Raw genomic sequence first — 20,876 nt, 5'->3', positions numbered from 1 at the left:
TAATCCTGTCTAATATTTATACAGCATAAGGGTCCATTCACACGGATCCGCAAAACACGGACAGCGGCAATGTGCGTTCTGTATTTTGCGGACCGCACATCGCCGGCACTAATAGAATATGCCTATTCTTGTCCGCAATTGCGGACAAGAATAGGAAATGTTCTATTTTTTTCAGGAACGGAATTGCGGACCCGGAAGTGCACGTCATGCTGCCCCATAGAAATGAATGGGTCCGCAATTCTGTTCCGCAAAATTGCGGACGTGTGAATGGACCCTAAACCTAGAGGAGACAGTCTGAAGATCTGCCACACTGTGCGATTCGTTTGGTGTGTCTTTAGACATTTTTGTGTAACTTTATACCACCTGTCGACTGGTGCAAATAAGGCGCATCACGGTGCATCTTAAGCCACACCCCTCCCTGCTAGGCCACACCCCTTTGACAAATTCTTGCACATTTTAAAATGATTGCCTTTGTGTATATACGGCCATTTGAAGAAGCTTACACACACAGATATAAGTAAACCAATGTAGCCGCCGTTATTGTGACTGGTTTAACGCAAACACATTACGGTAATACAACAAATTTCATTAAAGTGATCCTGGCACAACTCGTGTCAAAATAATGATAAATAGATAAGAGATAGATACGTATTTTCTTTCCGTGTCCATTCCATTTTTTTTGCGCACTGTTTGCAGAACCATTCTTTCCAATGGGTCAGCAAAACAACGGAAGTTACTCCATGTGCATTCCATTTCTGTATGTCCGTCCACAAGAAAATGGAACATGTCCTATTATTGTCGGCATTACGGACAAGGATAGGACCGTTCTATCATGGGCCGGCTGTTCCGTTCTGCAAAATACGGAATGCACAGGGAAATCATCCGTATTTTTTGAGGATCCGTTTTTGGCAGACCGTAAAATACATATGGTCGTGTGCACGAGCCCAGGCAGCAGGGGGCAGTCATGTACACAGTTCTTTTAGTACATTCTAACCTGAAGCGTCCCCATCACCATGGGAACGCCTCTGTGTTAGAATATACTGTCGGTTCTGAGTTGTCACGAAGTGAAAACTCAGCTATGAAAAAGCTTTTATGCAGACGGATCTTCGGATCCGTCTGTATAAAAACTAATCTACGGCCACGGATCACGGCCACGGATGCCAATCTTGTGTGCATCCGTGTTCTTTCACGGACCCATTGACTTGAATGGGTCCGTGAACCGTTGTCCGTCAAGAAAATAGGTCAGGTCATATTTTTTTGACGGACAGGATACACGGATCACGGGCTCGGCTGCAAAACGGTGCATTTTCCGATTTTTCCACGGACCCATTGAAAGTCAATGGGTCCGCGAAAAAAAACGGAAAACGGCACAACGGCCACAGATGCACACAACGGTCGTGTGCATGAGGCCTAAGGCTGAGTTCACACTTTGGTCAGTTATTTCCATCCCTTATTGTGAACCAAAACCAGTAGTAAAGCCTAAAGAAATAAGGTATAATAGAAAGATTTCCAACTGTTCTCCAGATTTCCCCACCCCCGGCTTTGTCTCACAATCACTGATGGAAATAATTGACCAAATAACTGAAGTGTGTGAACTCAGCCTTAGGCCTCCTGCATACGACCGTTTTTTTTTTCCCTTTTCGGGCCATTTTTTGCGTTCCGTATACGGTCCGTATACGGAACCATTCATTTCAATGGTTCCGCAAAAAAAACGGAATGTACTCCGTATGCATTCCGTTTCCGTATTTCCATTTTTCCGTTCCATTGAAAGATAGAACATGTCCTATTATTGCCCGCAAATCACATTCCATGGCTCCATTCAAGTCAATGGGTCCGCAAAATTAACGGAACACATACGGAAATGCATCCATGTGTCTTCGGTATCAGTTCCATTTTTGCGGAACAATCTATTGAAAATTTTATGCCCAGCCCAATTTTTTCTATGTAATTACTGTATACTGTATGTGGCATACGGAAAAACGGAACAGAAACAGAAACACAACGGAAACAAAAAAACGGAACAACAGATCCGTGAAAAACGGACCGCAAAACACAAAAAAAGCCATATGGTCGTGTGAAAGAGGCCTTAGGCTACATGCACACGACCATATGTGTTTTGCGGTCCGCAAATTGCGGATCCGCAAAAAAAAAATGATGACATCTGTATGCCATCCATTTTTTTTGCGGATCCATTGTAACAATACCTAAAATGGACAAGAATAGGACATGTTATATTTTTTTTGCGGGGCTACGAAACGGACATATTGATGCGGATAGCACACGGTGTGCTGTCCGCATTTTTTGCGGACCCATTGAAACGAATGGGTCTGCATCCTATCCGCAAAAAAAAAGGAACTGACACGGAAACAAACAACGTATTTTTCAACCAATTTATGTTGAAAAATATGCACTAGATCAGGCAAGCTCAACCTGCGGCCCTCCAGCAGTTGCAAAACTACAACTCCCAGCCTGCCCGAACAGCCTACAGCTATCAGCCTACAGCAGGGCATTGTGGGAGTTGTAGTTTTACAACAGCTGGAGGGCCGCAGGTTGAGCATGCCTGATCTAGTCCATATTTTTTAACATAAATTGGTGAGAAAATCTGATTAAGGCTCCATTCACACGTCCGCAATTTCGTTCCGCATTTTGCGGAATGGAATTGCGGACCCATTTATTTCTATGGGGCAGCTATCCGGATTTGCGGATCCGCACTTCCAGGTCCGCAATTCCGTTCCTGAAAAAAATAGAACATGTCCTATTCTTGTCCGCAATTGCAGACAAGAATAGGCATTTTCTATTAAGTGCTGGCGATGTGCGGTCCGCAAAATGCGAACGCACATTGCCGATGTCCGTGTTTTGCGGATCCACGGATCTGTGGATCCGGAAAATACAAACGGACGTGTGAATGGACCCTGTAAGTGTAAATCCTCTTTATGTGCTTTCCTTGCATGTGGGCTGACAGCCCTTTTACTACTGGACACCTTCCGCAGCTACATGTGAAGTGACAACAAACTGTCAGTATAAATACATCAAGCCCATTTTATGTAAGGATACGGGATAAATTGCTGGGAAATGTTGTATTTTTAGCCAATCCACATTTTATTCCAATGCAGTTGGTGCATGATCTTAATAAACGAACATTATAAGATCGATATCATCATATGCTGTATATATATATATATATATATATATGATGCCACTTTTTAGACTATCAGAATCTAAAAATGGAAAAACAAAAGTCACATTTTTAAATTGAATTTTAAATTAACTTAAATTGAAAAATTTCAAGCTAAAAATGTCATAAAAAGATAAATACCACAAAAGTGAAGTTTCTGTAAATCCTTTGCTGGTAATTCCATAATTTAATATAAAATTAGAAAGTGTCTTGGTCGAGTGTTTGAAGTATAATTAATTGGACTCCAGTTATATAGACACCAGTGATCGGCCAAAAAATCCACAAAGGGGCTTAGTGGTCAAATAGGCTTTTCCAAGTCAGATACATTGAAATGATCCCCCTTTGATCTCATTAGATACCAATAACAATGGTGGATAAGACACAAGAGGCAAAGCCAACGGCTCTTTGAGAGGTGACAAAAGTATCAGCAAACAACTACTTAATCAATATTTGCCCAGAGAGACTTCTTAAAAACATCCTTTTCACATTATAATGTCTGCTTGTAAAACAGTTGTAAAGCAGCCCCTAAGATGAGGTATTAAAACAACTTAATTACCTTTTACTGTCCTCTTTGCTGTATATACACTCAGGATTAACCATATGTCTGCCACTATGTGCTAAACGCTGGCTGCAGGCGGCAGCTATACCCCAGCATGTCAGCATGACATTACATAAGGGAGGGTTTAACAATTGAGACTCCTTCTAGGAATATTGACTTCCGGTGAAACCTTCCGACTGATGATAATTACTGACATCATTATAAAATTCACCGGACGTGCTAAAAATCTGACCATCCTGATCGCCATGATCACCAAATGTAAATAGCATAGGAAATACTGACCACTAGTGTTCAGCGAAGCAAAGCATTCAAAGCGGAATTCGGTCCGAAGTTTAGGAAAAACTTTGCTTCGCACCAAATCCGAATTTCCTCACCCTTTATGATAACAAATCATTTTTTCCTAAAATGGCATCTGCACGTGTTACAAAGTATGAAGCCTGGGAACGCAAGATCACCCATAATGCCGTGCAGCCAGCCAATCCACAGATAGCCACCCCCTGTGATGTCACAGCCCTATAAAACCCTCATCCCGCTCGGTCTCCGCCATTGTCCTGTGAGCTGAGCATAGGCAGAGACGTGGCAAGCACTCATGCGCTAGGGACAGTGTTGCTGAAAACGATTAATAAAAGAAGGGAGACTTCAGGGGGAGTGTAGGGAGAACACAGGGAGAGTGCAGGGAGAGTGCAGGGAGAACACAGGGAGAGTGCAGGGAGAATTCAGGGAGAGTGCAGGGAGAATTCAGGGACAGTGTAGGGAGAACACAGGGAGAGTGCAGGGAGAATTCAGGGAGACTGCAGGGAGAGTGCAGGGAGAATTCAGGGAGAGTGCAGGGAGAACACAGGGAGAGTGCAGGGAGAACACAGGGAGAGTGCAGGCATACTGCAGGGAGAGTGCAGGGAGAATTCAGGGAGACTGCAGGGAGAGTGCAGGGAGACTGCAGGGACAGTGTTGGGAAAATACAGGGAGAGTGCAGGGGGAACACAGGGAGAGTGCAGGGAGACTGCAGGGACAGTGTTGGGAAAATACAGGGAGACTTATGCAACGTCCGTTTTATTTATTTATTCCTACATCAGCTGTAAATTTAATTCAATACTAATAACATGAAAGACTTTATTATTCCACTGCCAGTGTGTCAACCGGTACCATCCAGTCTGCACCCCTTAGGCGGGCCAGGTCTTAATAATGACCATCCTCATGTTTTTCTGGCCAAATCATCCTTCAGAGTTCCCATGTAAGCAAGATGCAGAGAGAGGAGGAGCTTGATGTTTCTGATAACATATTCTCATCAATAATTAAAAAAAATGGCTGCACAACTTTACACATACAAACAATAGAGCTGAGAAATGGGGATCATTCTAAATTAAAGTGGTATTATACCTACTATAAATGGAAAAATGGAAGCTCTTAGCGCAGCTGGTTCCTACACTGCTCTGAAAATGTAGGCTTAGGTAAGTCCAAGAGAGGCGATATATTAGTGTTAGGTACCCATCTGCGGAAGCCACCTTGATGCCTGGTAGATGGGCCCGACACACGTTTGATCAAAAATGTGCACTAAGAGCTTCCATTTTTCCATTTATAGTAGGTATAATACCACTTTAATTTAGAATGATCCCCATTTCTCAGCTCTATTGTTTGTATGTGTAAAGTTGTGCAGCCATTTTTTTTATCAACCATGTTTGCTTGATGGATATGCACCTGTGACAATGTATATGAATGTGCTAGTCTAAATTTTCTTTTAGTATATTCTCATCGATATTAGATGATGTGGAAAAGGAGGAAAATCAGATGGCAGAAGAAGGGCTCCCACCTGTAGGGCAGGAGAGCGCTGGGGTAGGAGAAGTGGGTATGCCAGAGCTGATTAATATTCTGTGTTTACTGCAAATAACCTGCAGGAGATTGGAGGCCAGAACAGCAATAATATGCATATTATTATTATTATGGTAAAGGTGCCGCGCGGCCATTAACAATGAAGAAGGACTATATGGTGCGGTCTTAATTATTAAATGAAAGGCAGCTGCGGACTAATTGGCCGCGTGGTTCTTTACCACAGCATGGCTGCAATGGAAAATGGCAAAAGGGCTGGTGTAGAGTTAAGTCTGTCGCACGGCCTGCCGGATGATGCTCCAAACTTATGTAGAGGCCAGCCCTCCCTCCAGCAGCACAGAGGGACTTGGGACCGGCATGGAAAACGCTGGTCTTAATAAATGTCCACTAATGTTTTATTCAAAATCACAAAATATGCAAATTATGAATTACTGGTCACCTGTGATCATTCTACAGAAACGTTTCTCCGAGTTCTCCCCCTCAATTAAATAAACCCCCAAAGCTGATCATACAATGAGCTTTACCTATGAAAAGCACAGTATGAAGAAAGAGTAAGGCTGCGTTCACACGGGCGAGATTTCCGCGCGGGTGCAATGCGGTAGGTTAACGCATTGCACCCGCACTGAATCTGGACCCATTCATTTCAATGGGGCTGTTCAGATGAGCGATGATTTTCACGCATCACTTATGCGTTGCGTGAAAATCGCAGCATGCTCTATATTCTGCGTTTTTCACGCAACGCAGGCCCCATAGAAGTGAATGGGGTTGCGTGAAAATCGCATGCATCCGCAAGCAAGTGCGGATGCGGTGCGATTTTCACGCACGGTTGCTAGGTGACTGTCTATACACTGTATTATTTTCCCTTATAACATGGTTATAAGGGAAAATAATAGCATTCTGAATACAGAATGCATAGTAGGTGATCAGTTGAGGGTTAAAAAAAATAAAAAAAATTAACTCACCTTCTCCGTTTGTTCGCGTAAGTCCCGGTCTCTTCTTTACTTCTCAAAAGATGAACTATGGGCTAAAGGACCTTTGATGACGTAAGATCACATGCTCCAATCACATGGTCCATCACCGCGGTGATGGACCATGTGATTGGAGCATGTGATCTGACGTCACCAAAGGTCCTTTAGCCCATAGTTCATCTTTTGAGAAGTAAAGAAGAGACCGGGACTTACGCGAACAAACGGAGAAGGTGAGTTAATTTTTTTTATTTTTTTTAACCCTCAACTGATCACCTACTATGCATTCTGTTTTCAGAATGCTATTATTTTCCCTTATAACCATGTTATAAGGGAAAATAATAACATCTACACAACACCGAACCCAAACCTGAACTTCTGTGAAGAAGTTCGGGTCTGGGTACCACAGTCGGTTTTTTATCACGCGCGTGCAAAACACATTGCACACGCACGATAAAAACTGAACAACGGAACGCAATCGCAGTCAAAACTGACTGCAATTGCATTCCTACTCGCGCGGGTTTGCCGCAACACACCGGGACGCATCCGGAACTAATCCGGACACGCTCGTGTGAACCCAGCCTAAGAACTCCTGGTGGACATGTGCCACAGGTTGGAAATTTAGGGGGAAATTTATCAAGAGCGGTGCTAAGGAAAAGTGACTTAGGTGCCCATAGAGCTTAGTGATGAGTGATTTTTTTTTTTTTTAAATCGAATTGGCTGCTTCACCAAATTTCATGAAACAATTTGCTTTGTGACGAATTTCTTCATCACAAAGTGCATTTCTTTGTAAGTAGCAGGCACAACGACGAGGTCTTTCAGGGGTTAAGCCTTTAAAAAAAATAATAACAATAATAATAATACTCAACTTATCCATTTGAGCGAGAGTGGCCGCGGTCGAGTCGAATTTTCCCTGTAATTGGGATTAAAGTACTTCGATTCGCTCAACCCTAATAACAACCAATCAGATTCCACCTTTCATTTTTCACAGCTCCTTTGGAAAATTAAAGGATCCATCTGATTTGTTACTAATGGGCAACTAAGCCAGTTTTACTTTGCACCAGTTCTGATAAAGGACACAAGGCACTTTTATCAAACATCCACCATGATAAAAAGCGCCAATTATTATATAACATTTTCCAGCTCAAAAGCTGACAATACACAATTACAAGCAATGCTGCCAATAAACTATAATGTCATCAGCTTCATTTCTATGCGTTATGTATCTGGTATAAGAACACATTGGAGAGGAGCCGGTGCCTCCTGGGAGTAGTAGTTCTACAATAAGATCTCACTTTGCCGTGTATTTAAATAAGCATAATATATGTGTAGAGCAATATACATTAAATCAACAAGTAGACACTGGAAATTATCCTCAGCAGTCGTCTGTGCTGCCGTGCTGGACTAAACATTAGCACATGTTTTATAGAGGAAAACAAGTCATTTCTGTTGAATCAGGACAAAGCACTTGTAATAAGCGATGCACTATAACAAACTAGCTACAGAAGGGACCATATAGTGCAGCTGTAGAGGGAAAGGGTAGGGTCCCATATATCCTTCCATCCCTTTTAGGGCTCGTTCACACAAATGTTTTTTGCGTTACCTATACGGGCCGTATTTTGCGTTCCTTATACGGTCCGTATACGGAACTATTCACTTTAATGGGTCCGCAAAAGATGCGGACAGTACTCCGTGTGCTGTCCGCATTCGTTGCTCTGTTCCATGGCCCCGTAAAAATTATGAGGCATGTCCTATTCTTGTCCATTTTGCGGACAAGAATAGGCATTTCTATAATGGGCCTCCTGTTCCGTTCCGCAAGTTGCAGAAGGCACACCGACGGCATCTGTGTTTTGCGGATCCGCAATTTGCGGACCGCAAAACACGGCACGTTCGTGTGAACGAGCCCTTACTCCTATGGAGGCCAAAGCTTAAAGCCTCAGGAGCCAGGAGTAAAGAAATGGCAGAACTGATGCCACGGTTTTCTAGGAGACAACCGGTGCATCAGATCAGACCTTGGATGTCTCCCGGCACCAGAAAGAAAAACGTAGCATGCAGCTCTCAGGCTATGGACGCACAAAGGCTCCGTACACATATATCAGTTGTTTTTGCACGGCCATATCCGTATTTTGGTCTGCAAACCAGAGACCCGCAAAACATGGATGCTTTCTGTGTGCATTCTGCATTTTTCTCACTCCCTTCAATAGAAATGGCTATTCTCATCCACGATTCAAACCAGAGTCGGACATGTTCAAACGTTGCGGAATGACCACGTGGATAGACAAGAAAAGATATGGATGTGTGCATGGTCCTATAAAAATGAATGGGTGAGTGTGCTATCCTCAAAAAATGCAGATAGCGCACGGATGAACAATGCGGTCGTGTGGCCGGGCACCAATGATGTATAAACGCCCACCTTTGGCAGTACCAATACATAGTCCTATGCAACTGTACTATGAGGGAAGGAAACTAACGAAAGATATTACACATGTTGATTTGTTGGCATACCACCTTCCACTCCAGCACATATAACATAAGCTGGTAGAGGTACAAGATACCAGGGTACTACATCTAATATAAATTGATCACTTGAGTATTCTTTATTATACATCAGAACATTGTATATAGGTCTATAAAGGGATATTCACACACAACAGAATTGTTGCAGAATTGACCGAAAATCAGTTCCATTCACCTTAATGGGGTTGTTCTGGTGGCCAGCACATGGACATCTGCAATCCCTATTCAGATGTTTGGGACAGGCACACAACTTTCTATAACAAATCTTCTGTGTGTGAATTCATTCAAACGGAGGCTGGTGAAAGCACTGAGCGTGGGTGATGGGCAGTATCAGGAGGACCATCTTGCCTCCACACTAATAAGCAACAAGTTGACGGCTGAGGAACAAGTCCCTTATTGTCAGGTTGCATGTAAATATTTAAGCTCGGCACCGGCAGTCGTGTGTCCTATACAACACTGCTCTGTTGTCCACATCCCGTGACCACAACCAGTCTCTCCCTGGAGTACCAGAGCCACCATCCAACATCAGATCTGTCCGCGTGTCTGCCAGTTCCTGATGATTCATCATCACAAATCCTCTAAGAGTGTCACATGCAACGAACACTGCCATATAATTACATAGTTGGTCCATCAAGTTAAACCATTAAAACAAATAAAAGATCTCAATTTAACCCTGGTTGATCCAAAGGAAGGCTTAAAACCCTTTAAAGCAAGGTCCAGCGATTCCTGACCCCTAGTGGTAATCACACCAAACCAAAGTTCAACTAAGTATATCTATGAATAAAGGCAACTCTTATAATATGTTTCAAGGAAATCTTTACTCTATCAGTCATATTACTCTGTCCCCTGGCCCCTTGTCCAGTGTCTGACTCCTTGGACAACACTACATGTTTTCCCCCATTCTACCGATACAATGTTTGCAATGGAGGAAAAGGGGTTAAATAAAAGAAATAAGGGGAGGCTGCAGAAATTTCACGAATGTTCGCCCGGGGCTACAGAGGGCGGGGATGGTGCGAGATGAAAGTGAGAGGGGAAGAAAGGAGTCAATTTAATCTGCCTACAGAGCTCTCACATAGGGAAGAGTTAGCGGAGAGTCTATTGGGGCTGAGCGCCTGACCAGGGACAAATGCATTGTGACGCCGCCTGGGGGCCAGATCCACTCTGCATGGGGGAACAGAGGGGCCCATTCAGCTGCCAGGCCTGGAATACACTCAGCAGAGCTGTAAATGTCACACTGAGCAGCTACAGAAATATTTACAGGACCCAATGAAGACAAAGTGGATGATGGGGACACTGAGAACCAAGAGTCAGGTTATCTCCCACTATAGGAAACCACTGGCCGACACAAGGAGGCCTGTATTACTCTAATAGAGAAATATACCACATTAAATAGTACCACCTGTCTCACACTTTACAATAGTATTACCAAAATGATATATTCTATATAGTACACGTCATAATAATAAGTGATATTCAGAGGAGCAACAGTCAGCAGCGTATAAAAAGAGCTGCTCATATCTGTAACACCCCAGAGTGGTGTTACCACTTCTGCACCTTGCTACTGTCTTTATTACTCTAACCTCATGTCATCTTATGCATTTATTCGAAGGGCCTCCCCACTGTGCATTTCTAATGTTATGTAACTGTTCATTTAATGTTACTCCTATAAGATATAGTTTTTAAAGCTAAAGTGCCATGCACAATGCTGTACTATAAGCCTCACCAATTAATTGTGCACGACAAACATGGTAGTATGAAAATAAGTACCTCCTTTATTAATACATATAATAACATAGACATAGGCGATAAAATACACAGGACAAAAATAGGGACCCAATATTCAATGGAAATATTGATAATACTGCTATCCTCCTACAAGCATGTTCAAGCAATTACTTATACCACCCCATGGGCGACAGCTTCACGGTGATAGGGTATAACAAACATCAGCAGCATGCTATATAAAGGGCCAAGTGCATATCCAACATGTGGAGATAAGAGGATAAAAGCAGGTTGTAGTATACTAACCAGAGAAGGTCACAGACACCCCGACGCACGTTTCGCATTAGCTTCCTCAAGGGGATATGAGTCTTATCAATATTTCCATTGAATATTGGGTCCCTATTTTTGTCCTGTGTATTTTATCGCCTATGTCTATGTTATTAGATGTATTAATAAAGGAGGTACTTATTTTCATACTACCATGTTTGTCGTGTTCATTTAATGTGCCTGGATCACCAGCAGGTGGCAGCAAATATGGCAGAGCTACAGTTAGAGAGAGTGGAACTTCCATTCTAACCCCCCTTTGTAGGGGAGTGGGCCAGCCCTACTTTCTGCAGGAAGGGTGGGCAGAAGTTCTAATCAGTCTAGCTTACCCCCTGCTAGGGGAAGGTGTGCAGGGGCACGTCTCTACTGCACGTGCCCACGCCAGCCAGAGCACCTTAAGCTCTGCTGGCAATGGAGGCCAAAGCTTAAAGCCTCAGGAGCCAAGAGGAAAGTTCCCTGGCATAACCTAGTGTCAGACTACAAAGTAAAGTGCAGCATATGGAAGAAGCTGAGTTATACAGCCAGCCTGTCAGTAGAGCAGAACCATAGAGAAACAGAGATATAGCAGAGTGGAGTTTGCCTGCCAGTTTCATGCTAACGCCTGCTGGAAACAAGACAAAGCCTGTAAACCATTTTTGAGAAACGTTTACCAAAGTAAAGCTGCCATTGAACTTCATCTCAAGGTCTGGACTCAAGTTATTCTTTTATCCCTCAATTATTCCCCCTATTTATTGCTTCGGAGCCAAAGCCTGGAGCCCAGCAGTATCCAGGTAGGAGCACCGTGACACACATAAAGAGAGATTTTAGGTCGCACTATACAACTCGGCAATTCCTACACTTGGGACGCGCAACATATAGAGGGCCCTGGGGTGCGGCTGCCCGTTGCATATCCTTTACATGTAGGTCTGTAAATTTTTCAGCCTCTCCACCGCCTGAAACGGCTGATAAGAGGGAACACTAGACTTTTTTTTTTAGAGATGAGGTAGACTTCCAAATAAACCAATAATCAAGTTTCAGGGATAAAATGGATCAATTTATTGGCAAATTTTAAAATAAATGTGTACATGTGTCTCAGCTAATTTTTCTACATGGTCCCCGGTGTATTCTATATATCAATTGTCGCTGATTGGTGGACAAGTTCTGTAAATGTCATTTGATAAGGTTAATAAGACCTTTAATGAGGAACTACAAAACACTATTTGGTTGGGTTTCTAATTCACTTTGCCAGCAGCAATCCACACACTGTGTGAAATCCCTTTCAGAAGTAAAACACAAGAGTAGTAAACTACACAACAAAGGCCAAGTGATGCATTGTCCACTATGATAACGCTCCTGGAAAACCAACTGAGCAACTCAAAAAGCCAATAAACATTTACATAGGTGAGAAACCTGGAAGAGGAGAAGCAGGGGTTCTTTAGACCTAGCATAAAATAGCAATAGAAAAGTACAGACTGCCTTAAGGTATCCACCTACAAGAAGTGGCTAAGGGAATTTCACATTTGCACTTTTTTGGGAACCTACTTTTATCTGCAACCAAGATTGGAAAACTGTCCCATTTCTTTGCATCGGTTGTCCAATGCTCCACAACACATAGAGAGAAATAGCTCAGCCCAACACAGTTTTGTATGTCCTGCTAACCTCATATAATTCACTGTACATGGAGGAGACTTCATTACATATAGAAAGAATCCAGCACTTGTGTTTAGGAGGAATCCAATAAGAACAACACTTTTCTGTAGCCCATTAAAACCACCACACAATCTGCAGATAAAAGCAAATAACTGCCTACTCAATTCCAACTGTTATGCACTGGCTCGTACTCATAGCAGAGTCCAAAAGGCTATGAGAAAGGACCAGTGCATAACGGTCTAAAACGCGCAAGCAGTCACTTGTTTTTACCATCAGATGGACTACAAAAAAGTGGTGTTTTTATTGCATTCTACATGCGAGCGCTGGATTCTTTCTATATGCATCGGTTGTCAATCCATGCAATATTTTTAATTTTTTTAACATTGAGGTCAATGGTGATTGGTTTGGACAACTGCAACAAACAATGCATCTACTTCCACACATAAAATCGTACAGATTCACACATCTGAATGTGACCTAACAGCAAGTACACAATCATGTCTACTAAGTGTCAGAGCGCACTATGAGGGGTTAGTGTGGAGAACTGATTAATGGAATCGTTACTTCTCAGGCTCTGGAGACTTCTCTACTTCTTGAAGTGAAATGAAAAGCAGAAACAACAAAAGTTTTCTTTTTAACTCCACAAGATTTTCCCTAATGATCTCCATTTGTTGTGAATGCATACAGAAGCAACATGTGATATATGGAGGTGATGTGGTATCCATAACATATAGCTGGTAGTAAAAACACAGAATCTATCTATCTCATATCTATCTATCTATCTATCTATCTATCTATCTATCTATCTTATATCTATCTATCTATCTATCTCATATCTATCTATCTATCTATCTATCTATCTCATATCTATCTATCTCATATCTATCTCATATCTATCTCATATTTATCTATCTATCTTATATCTATCTATTTATCTCATATCTATCTATCTCATATCTATCTATCTTTCTAATATCTAAAAATCTAATATTCTAAAAATCTAGCTAAATATCTGTTATCTCCAATCTATCTAAATATCTCTTTATCTATACACCCATCTATTTCTTGTCTATGTATCGATCTATTTATCCATCCATCCAAATGCATAGCACTCCCTATGAAGCAGTCATGCATGCGGTACACAAGGGTTAATGATTCAGTAACTCTCTTTTCACTAGTCCTGTGCACCCTATGACAGCCAGAGACATTTTGTAGGTAAAAGTGGCCTTTTTTCTTCCCTGGTAAAGAGTCCATAAAACTCTCAGTAGCAGTGGCTATTGAATTATTCATTGCAAGCCCATAATGTCTTTTCTGAGGCTTTTGTGGAGCAGCTTTCTCACTCTTTTCTCCTTGAATTATAAGAAAGGCAGGCCTTCCTTTGTCCATGCCAAGCTGCTTCTAGCTGAAGCTTTGTCTGAGCAGAGCTAAAGTGTGAGTTTCAATGGACTCTCCTCCCTTTGTCCACCAAGTTCATCTCCAAGTGTAGATCTTGTATGGAGAGGCTCTTTTGTCATCCATGGAAAAGTTGTACAAATGTTTGACCAGCTCATTTGGTACTTTTTGTCCCCTCTAGTGCCTATATGCAGATACTGCTCACAGGAATAGGACCAGGCTTAAACTAACTCATTACACCCAGGAAGGGTCATGCTTGCACAAGAACTACAATGCAAAAGTGGTCCCAAGCTGAGTCTAAGCTAGGTTAAACTGTCTAAAGCTAAGTCTACTTGTCCTAAGCTACTTTAGGTATACCTGTTGTCTACCAATCCAAAAGTTACTCTACCTGTTCCAAACTGATCCACCTGTGCTAGCAACTGGAAGATTAAAATAGACCTGTATCCTAAAGACTAGGGGTGTCTGCTCAAGTTGAGGCCTAGCTGCTTAAGCTATGACCATCTGCTTTTGAGCGTTATGTGTAGAAGCTGAGGTCTATATATTCAAGTTGACAAATGATTTCTTGATAGCCATCTATTAAATCTCTAAAGAGTAGACATTTATTTTTACAAATGCAATTAAACCACCTGTAAAAACAGCTATGACCTGTTAAGATATGGACTCCTCAAGACCTCCGAAGATGCCCATTATTATCTTTTTTAGAAATTTGTGCTACAGTAATTCTTCTGTGGTATCTCACCAAACAGGTGGTCCTTCCTTGGACCACTTTTGGTTGCTACTACGACTAACCATTGCATAATGGGAACCCCCTACAAGACCTGCCATTTTATAAATGCTCACACAGTTGTCTAGCCATCACAGTTTGGTTCTTGTCAAAGTTCCTCTAATCCTTATGCTTGTCCAGTTTTCATCATCTTCAATAGTCTATTCACTTGTTGCCTAATATATCCCATCCCCCTCAAAGCTATATCTTATCTATCTATTTATCTATATTAAAAACCCCACACAACCCTCTTACACAGCAGCATGTAGGAATTCATGAATCCTGTTTCCAATTTATTTTAGGACAAATGTTTCTTTTACAATTGAATTATTATGAAAGCCCCTAAACAGCTGAAATAAGTTTGTCTGTGGGGAAAGAAGTATATGATTTCAATATTTACTGTTGCAGTATTTTACAGGCATGGAAGGGGTTAACGTGATGGCGCACAATCTGGGCCAGTGGACCTGAATGGAGAGGGAGAAGAATAGGCTACCTTGGTTCAGATGACAGTTACAGATACTCTTTAATATAACTTCAGGAGAAAACAGAAAGGTTGTGGTTGCCCCCACCCCAGCTGCTCACAGAACAGAATTTGGAACTCCTGTGGTTTCCTATTGATGTCTAAAACTAAGCTGCAAGGCTCTGTAAAGTTTCTTTCCCATTATTAACCCCTCCCATCCCCCCATATGACCATCTTCCCCTGCCATCCTATGACAATACCCAGGTCCCCCTTCGAGGTAGACTGGGAAGTGGAAGCCTTTGATCTCTGCTAATAGGTGTAAAAGGGGCAATTGCCCTGACACCTTGGTTACACATTACCCCTGATTACAGCTATAAACACAACACAAATCAGTACTTTACAATGTCCAGTGTACACTCACAGCACACAAAACACAACAGGAGAACTCTCCATGATCACATACACAATGGAAATGCATAGACCCTCCAGCAACAAAAAGGGCACAACAGAAACTAAACATCATAGCCCTGCATCCAAACCAAGAGAAAGCTGTGGAGCAAACACTCCTGAGCAGAGCAGGAGGACACTTGTATCACATGGCAAGGAGCATTCTGAGGACCTCATGGTAGCTTTACCAAGGTGGTCCACCACCTCTAATGCCCCAACAGTCAATGACTACAAGACAAGCAACATATAGGAGGCACTGTACCTCTCTCTCTCAGGATCCCGTCTATACTGTGTTTTGTCCTCTTCTCTTGTTCCTCCTGTTCTTTCCTCTCCAGGTCCATATCATCCTCTTCTCCTTTTCCAAATTTACTCCTCAAAATGCGGCTAATGGAACTGACTAAAGGGGAAAGGTTGTAGTCGCCATCAGTGCCATGGAATATCTCATTTATCAGGCATATTCTGTGGAACTAAGCACTAGATCTACTGAGATAGATGGATAGATAGATAGATAGATAGATAGATAGATAGATAGATAGATAGATAGATAGATAGATAGATAGTAGATGATAGATAGATAGATAGATAGATAGATAGATAGATAGATAGATAGACAGATAGACAGATAGATAGATAGATAGATAGATAGATAGATAGATAGATAGATATGAGAGGATAGATAGATAGATAGATAGATAGATGATAGATAGATAGATAGATAGATAGATAGATAGATAGATAGATAGATAGATATGAGAGCATAGATAGATAGATGAGAGGATAGATAGATAGATAGATAGATAAATAAATAGATGTTATAGAGATAGATAGATAGATAGATAGATAGATAGATAGATAGATAGATAGATATGAGAGCATAGATAGATAGATGTTATAGAGATAGATAGATAGATAGATAGATAGATAGATAGATAGATATGAGAGCATAGATAGATAGATGTTATAGAGATAGATAGATAGATAGATAGATAGATAGATAGATAGATAGATAGATAGATAGATATAGATAACAGATAGACGATAGATAGATAGATAGATAGATAGATAGATAGATAGATAGATAGATATTATAGAGATAGATAGATAGATAGATAGATAGATAGATAGATAGATAGATAGATGAGAGGATAGATAGATAGATAGATAGATAGATAGATAGATAGATAGATAGATAGATAGATAGATAGATAGATAGACAGTCCATAGCAGCACAATATATTGCTGCCTGACATGGACTGAGAGGAGCAGGATATACCATGGACTCCTATATTCCCACCCTGGATTTGTCCCCATTCCCCAACCCTACACAATTATTTGCCACTTGTTTTGGCAATACTAAAATATATTTAGTACTGCCAATAAAGCTGTTTTGATTTGATTAGATAGATAGATAGATAGATAGATAGATAGATAGATAGATAGATAGATAGATAGATACAAATAATAGATATAGATAGATAGATAAATAGATAGACAGATGGATAGATAGACAGACAGATTAATAGACAGATATGAGAGAAAGAGAGATATTTTGCAGATATTTAGAAAGACTGATGTGAACAGGTTTCATAACAACTGTAAAATAAAGTTAAAGTTAACAAATTACTGAATACTACAATTTATAATTCAATAATTCAATACTAAATAATAATAATAATACATTAAATAATTAATTCATTATTATATGATAATAATCTCTACATTCCCTGTAAATCTATCCAATGTATATTTATTTCAGCCTATCCTTCAAACCAAATCTTATTAGCAAAATAATATTATAATGCTATTGATAATAATAATCCTAGTACTAATAATAATAATAATCAAACATATGTAAATAGATATATCCCACACAATTAACAGTAGGACAGATTTTCACTTTGTTAAGTTATACGTTTCTTTAGGAGAAGTATAATATCCGGCATTTCATGTAAATTCGCTTTATGATTATATGATTATTATCGCTTCTGATAATCCTATTATTGTATGGTCATTGTGCAGCGCTGTGTGGATCCAGTCTAGGATTCTTTCCCTATATAATAACTTGTTGTTTCTATGATGATTATTATTATTATTATCTGTAATTGAATTATGTTGTATTAGTGTTATAATAATATTCCTATGATTGGGCTTTATTAACTAAACGGTTTAGAAGCCACTTCCTGGGGTCCTGGAGGCAGGGGATGCGGCGGAGACAGGCTGTGAATATTTCATGCCTGGGATGGCTCCACTGGTGCCTGGATCGATACCAGTAATTGCCCAGAAGTGCCGCGGCCGCTGTAATGGAGATGGATGGAGAGCTGTGGATGGATTGTGATGGCGGCTCTACCTGACGGGACGCCGTTCCGATCACACAGCCCGTCCTTCAGCAGCTTATCCCGGATCTCCCAGCTGAACATACCCGGGTTGTCCCTCTTGTACTCCTCGATCTTCTTCTCCACGTCAGGAGTGGTCACCTGCTGTAATAGAGACACCGAGAAGCCAGTAAACCAGACGGCCGACATCATCTGACAGATATCTGTCCTAACTTTCCTCTTCTCCCCCGACTTTAATGCTGCAGCTTTCTGACCCAAGTCCCAAGAATAACCATGAAATATTAATGATGGAACATCCATGACATTAACTTCTAGATAAGAGGTAGAGAAAGATGACAGACAGACGATAGATAGATAGATAGATAGATGATTGATTGATTGATAGATAGATAGATAGATAGATAGATAGATAGATAGATAATAGATGGATAGATAAATAGATAGATAGATAGATAGATAGATAGATGATTGATTGATAGATAGATAGATAGATAGATAGATAGATAGATAGATAGATAGATAGATAATAGATAGATGGATAGATAGATAGATAGATAGATAGATAGATAGATAGATAATAGATATGAGATAGATCATAGATAGATAAGAAAATATATAGATAAGAATATCCGCAGCATTCCTCAACAATATAAAATTATCCAAAAAAATAATAATATTTATTTACCCATGTGAAAAATGCAACATTTCTGTCCTATCCAGGACATTTTACAAGCAATACAAAAATAGAGATAGGTAGATAGATACTGGATAAACCCACCCTAAATACATTAGCATTGTAGTCCTTCAGAAAGCCTGAGAGTATTCCCCAGTAGTTTGACTCAGGGTCAACTGTGTGTATTGATCAGAGGGAACATATGTGATGTGTATACCATTCCTCCTCTCTGCGGAACAACACGTTTTTACCGTGTTTAATAATATAACAGTGTGTACACAACTGCTGAGCACTGCCACACTACTACTGCCACACAACTGCTGAGCACTGCCACACAACTGCTGAGCACTGCCACACTACTACTGCCACACAACTGCTGAGCACTGCCACACTACTACTGCCACACGACTTCTGAGCACTGCCACACTACTACTGCCACACAACTGCTGAGCACTGCCACGCTACTACTGCCACACAACTGCTGAGCACTGCCACACTACTACTGCCACACAACTGCTGAGCACTGCCACACTACTACTGCCACACTACTACTGCCACACAACTTCTGAGCACTGGCACACTACTACTGCCACACAACTGCTGAGCACTGCCACGCTACTACTGCCACACTACTACTGCCACACAACTTCTGAGCACTGGCACACTACTACTGTTAGGACCTGCAGCTATATCCAGCTATTATACATAACTATATTTATCCTCTATTACATAACTATAGCTGTGTCATAAGATATATATGTGTGTGTATGTGTATATATATATATATATATATATATATATATATATATATTTTCTATACAATCCATTTCTATATAATCTATCATAAGTAATATATATACATACATATATAAATGATAAATGAGATTATATATAATAGATTATATAGAAATAGATTGTATATAATATATATATATATATATATATATATATATTCTACCTATCTAGATAGTTTCATAATAATAACTAGTGCTGGATATTGTGTCCATGGATTCTGTGGAACTTTCTCTTATCCTCATGCCAGTTGTCAGGTAGCTGGGTCCTCACCTTGGGTTTGCTGCCCCCGATGGCCCCTGGCCTGATGGAGCCGGTCTCCTGGTACCTGCACAGGATCTTGGAGACGCAGCCATGGGACACCCGGAGCTGGCGGGAGATGACACAGGGGCGGATGCCATGGTGGGCCATCTCTACTATCTTATGCCTGATGTGGTTGGGCAGGGGCCTGCCATTGATGAACACTCCACCCAGCTGGTTCACTCTGCCTTGGCCTAGAGGAGTGGACACTGCGCGTTAAAAGACACCAGAGAAAGAGTTAATGGCTTGTTAGGAACTTCTAGCTGATCACATACACTACATGTCTACCACATCTATGTGCACAGATGTAGCAGAGGTGATTTGTAACGACATATTAGGATACACGGATTGCTTGATTTAGCCCAGAACTGCAGGCAGGTAGCTTCTAAAATACATAGAAAAAGTTTCAGGACAAATCCCGCTCTGCTGCATCAGTAACTATAGCCGGGCTGTGCAGTCCCATGTAATAAGTGCCATCCTGCTGGACTGATTACTGGTTGATATGTTGGTCTATAGAACATGGAGCCATCATCTGGAGAGTAGTTGTGGGGGGATGAGTGACAGGAGGACTCCTGCTGACCAGGAGCAGACTGCAGACAGAGTTCTGCACTTTCATAAAATAATCATAACCTAATCCACAATGTACAGAAATGGGACACCCCAGGGACTAGGAAATGGTCCCATTCTGTAACAGTCCACTCCAGTCATGTACTCATACCAATATTTAGACTGATAAATACACAGATAATTAGATATTATAGAAATACATGACTATGTGTATATATATATATATATATATATATATATATATTAATAATAAGCTACATAATACAGTAATAATACAGTAATATATAAATACATGTTTGATAATAAGCTGACAAACAGGAAGAGAAATAACTACCAATTATACTTATATTGAAAAACATTATATATCTGCTGAGAGCATTAGATTTGGAAAATATAAAAAGATGAATATATAGATGATTAGCAAACGGCATAAT

At 40.9% G+C, this 20,876-nt stretch overlaps 1 protein-coding gene across 3 annotated transcripts in view; it reads right to left on the bottom strand.

The window, feature by feature from the left end:
• Positions 1-20,876, bottom strand: part of PAX3 (paired box 3) — a 60,324-nt gene that overhangs the window by 38,487 nt on the left and 961 nt on the right. Inside the window, exons 2-4 of one of the 3 annotated variants that reach the window (XM_040428000.1) lie at positions 19,849-20,084; positions 18,125-18,254; positions 16,040-16,174 (exon numbers count right to left, since the gene is read on the bottom strand). In XM_040428000.1, the coding sequence (XP_040283934.1) occupies positions 16,040-16,174; positions 18,125-18,254; positions 19,849-20,084 (501 nt within the window). The remainder of the gene's footprint in view (positions 1-16,039; positions 16,175-18,124; positions 18,255-19,848; positions 20,085-20,876) is intronic. The other 2 variants (XM_040428003.1, XM_040428002.1) reach the window with 2 other exon arrangements.

This window comes from Bufo bufo, chromosome 4 (genome assembly GCF_905171765.1).
Source record: "Bufo bufo chromosome 4, aBufBuf1.1, whole genome shotgun sequence".
NCBI lineage: Eukaryota > Metazoa > Chordata > Amphibia > Anura > Bufonidae > Bufo > Bufo bufo.
Note: the sequence above shows the minus strand (reverse complement) of the source record. Positions and strands in the feature narration are given on the sequence as shown.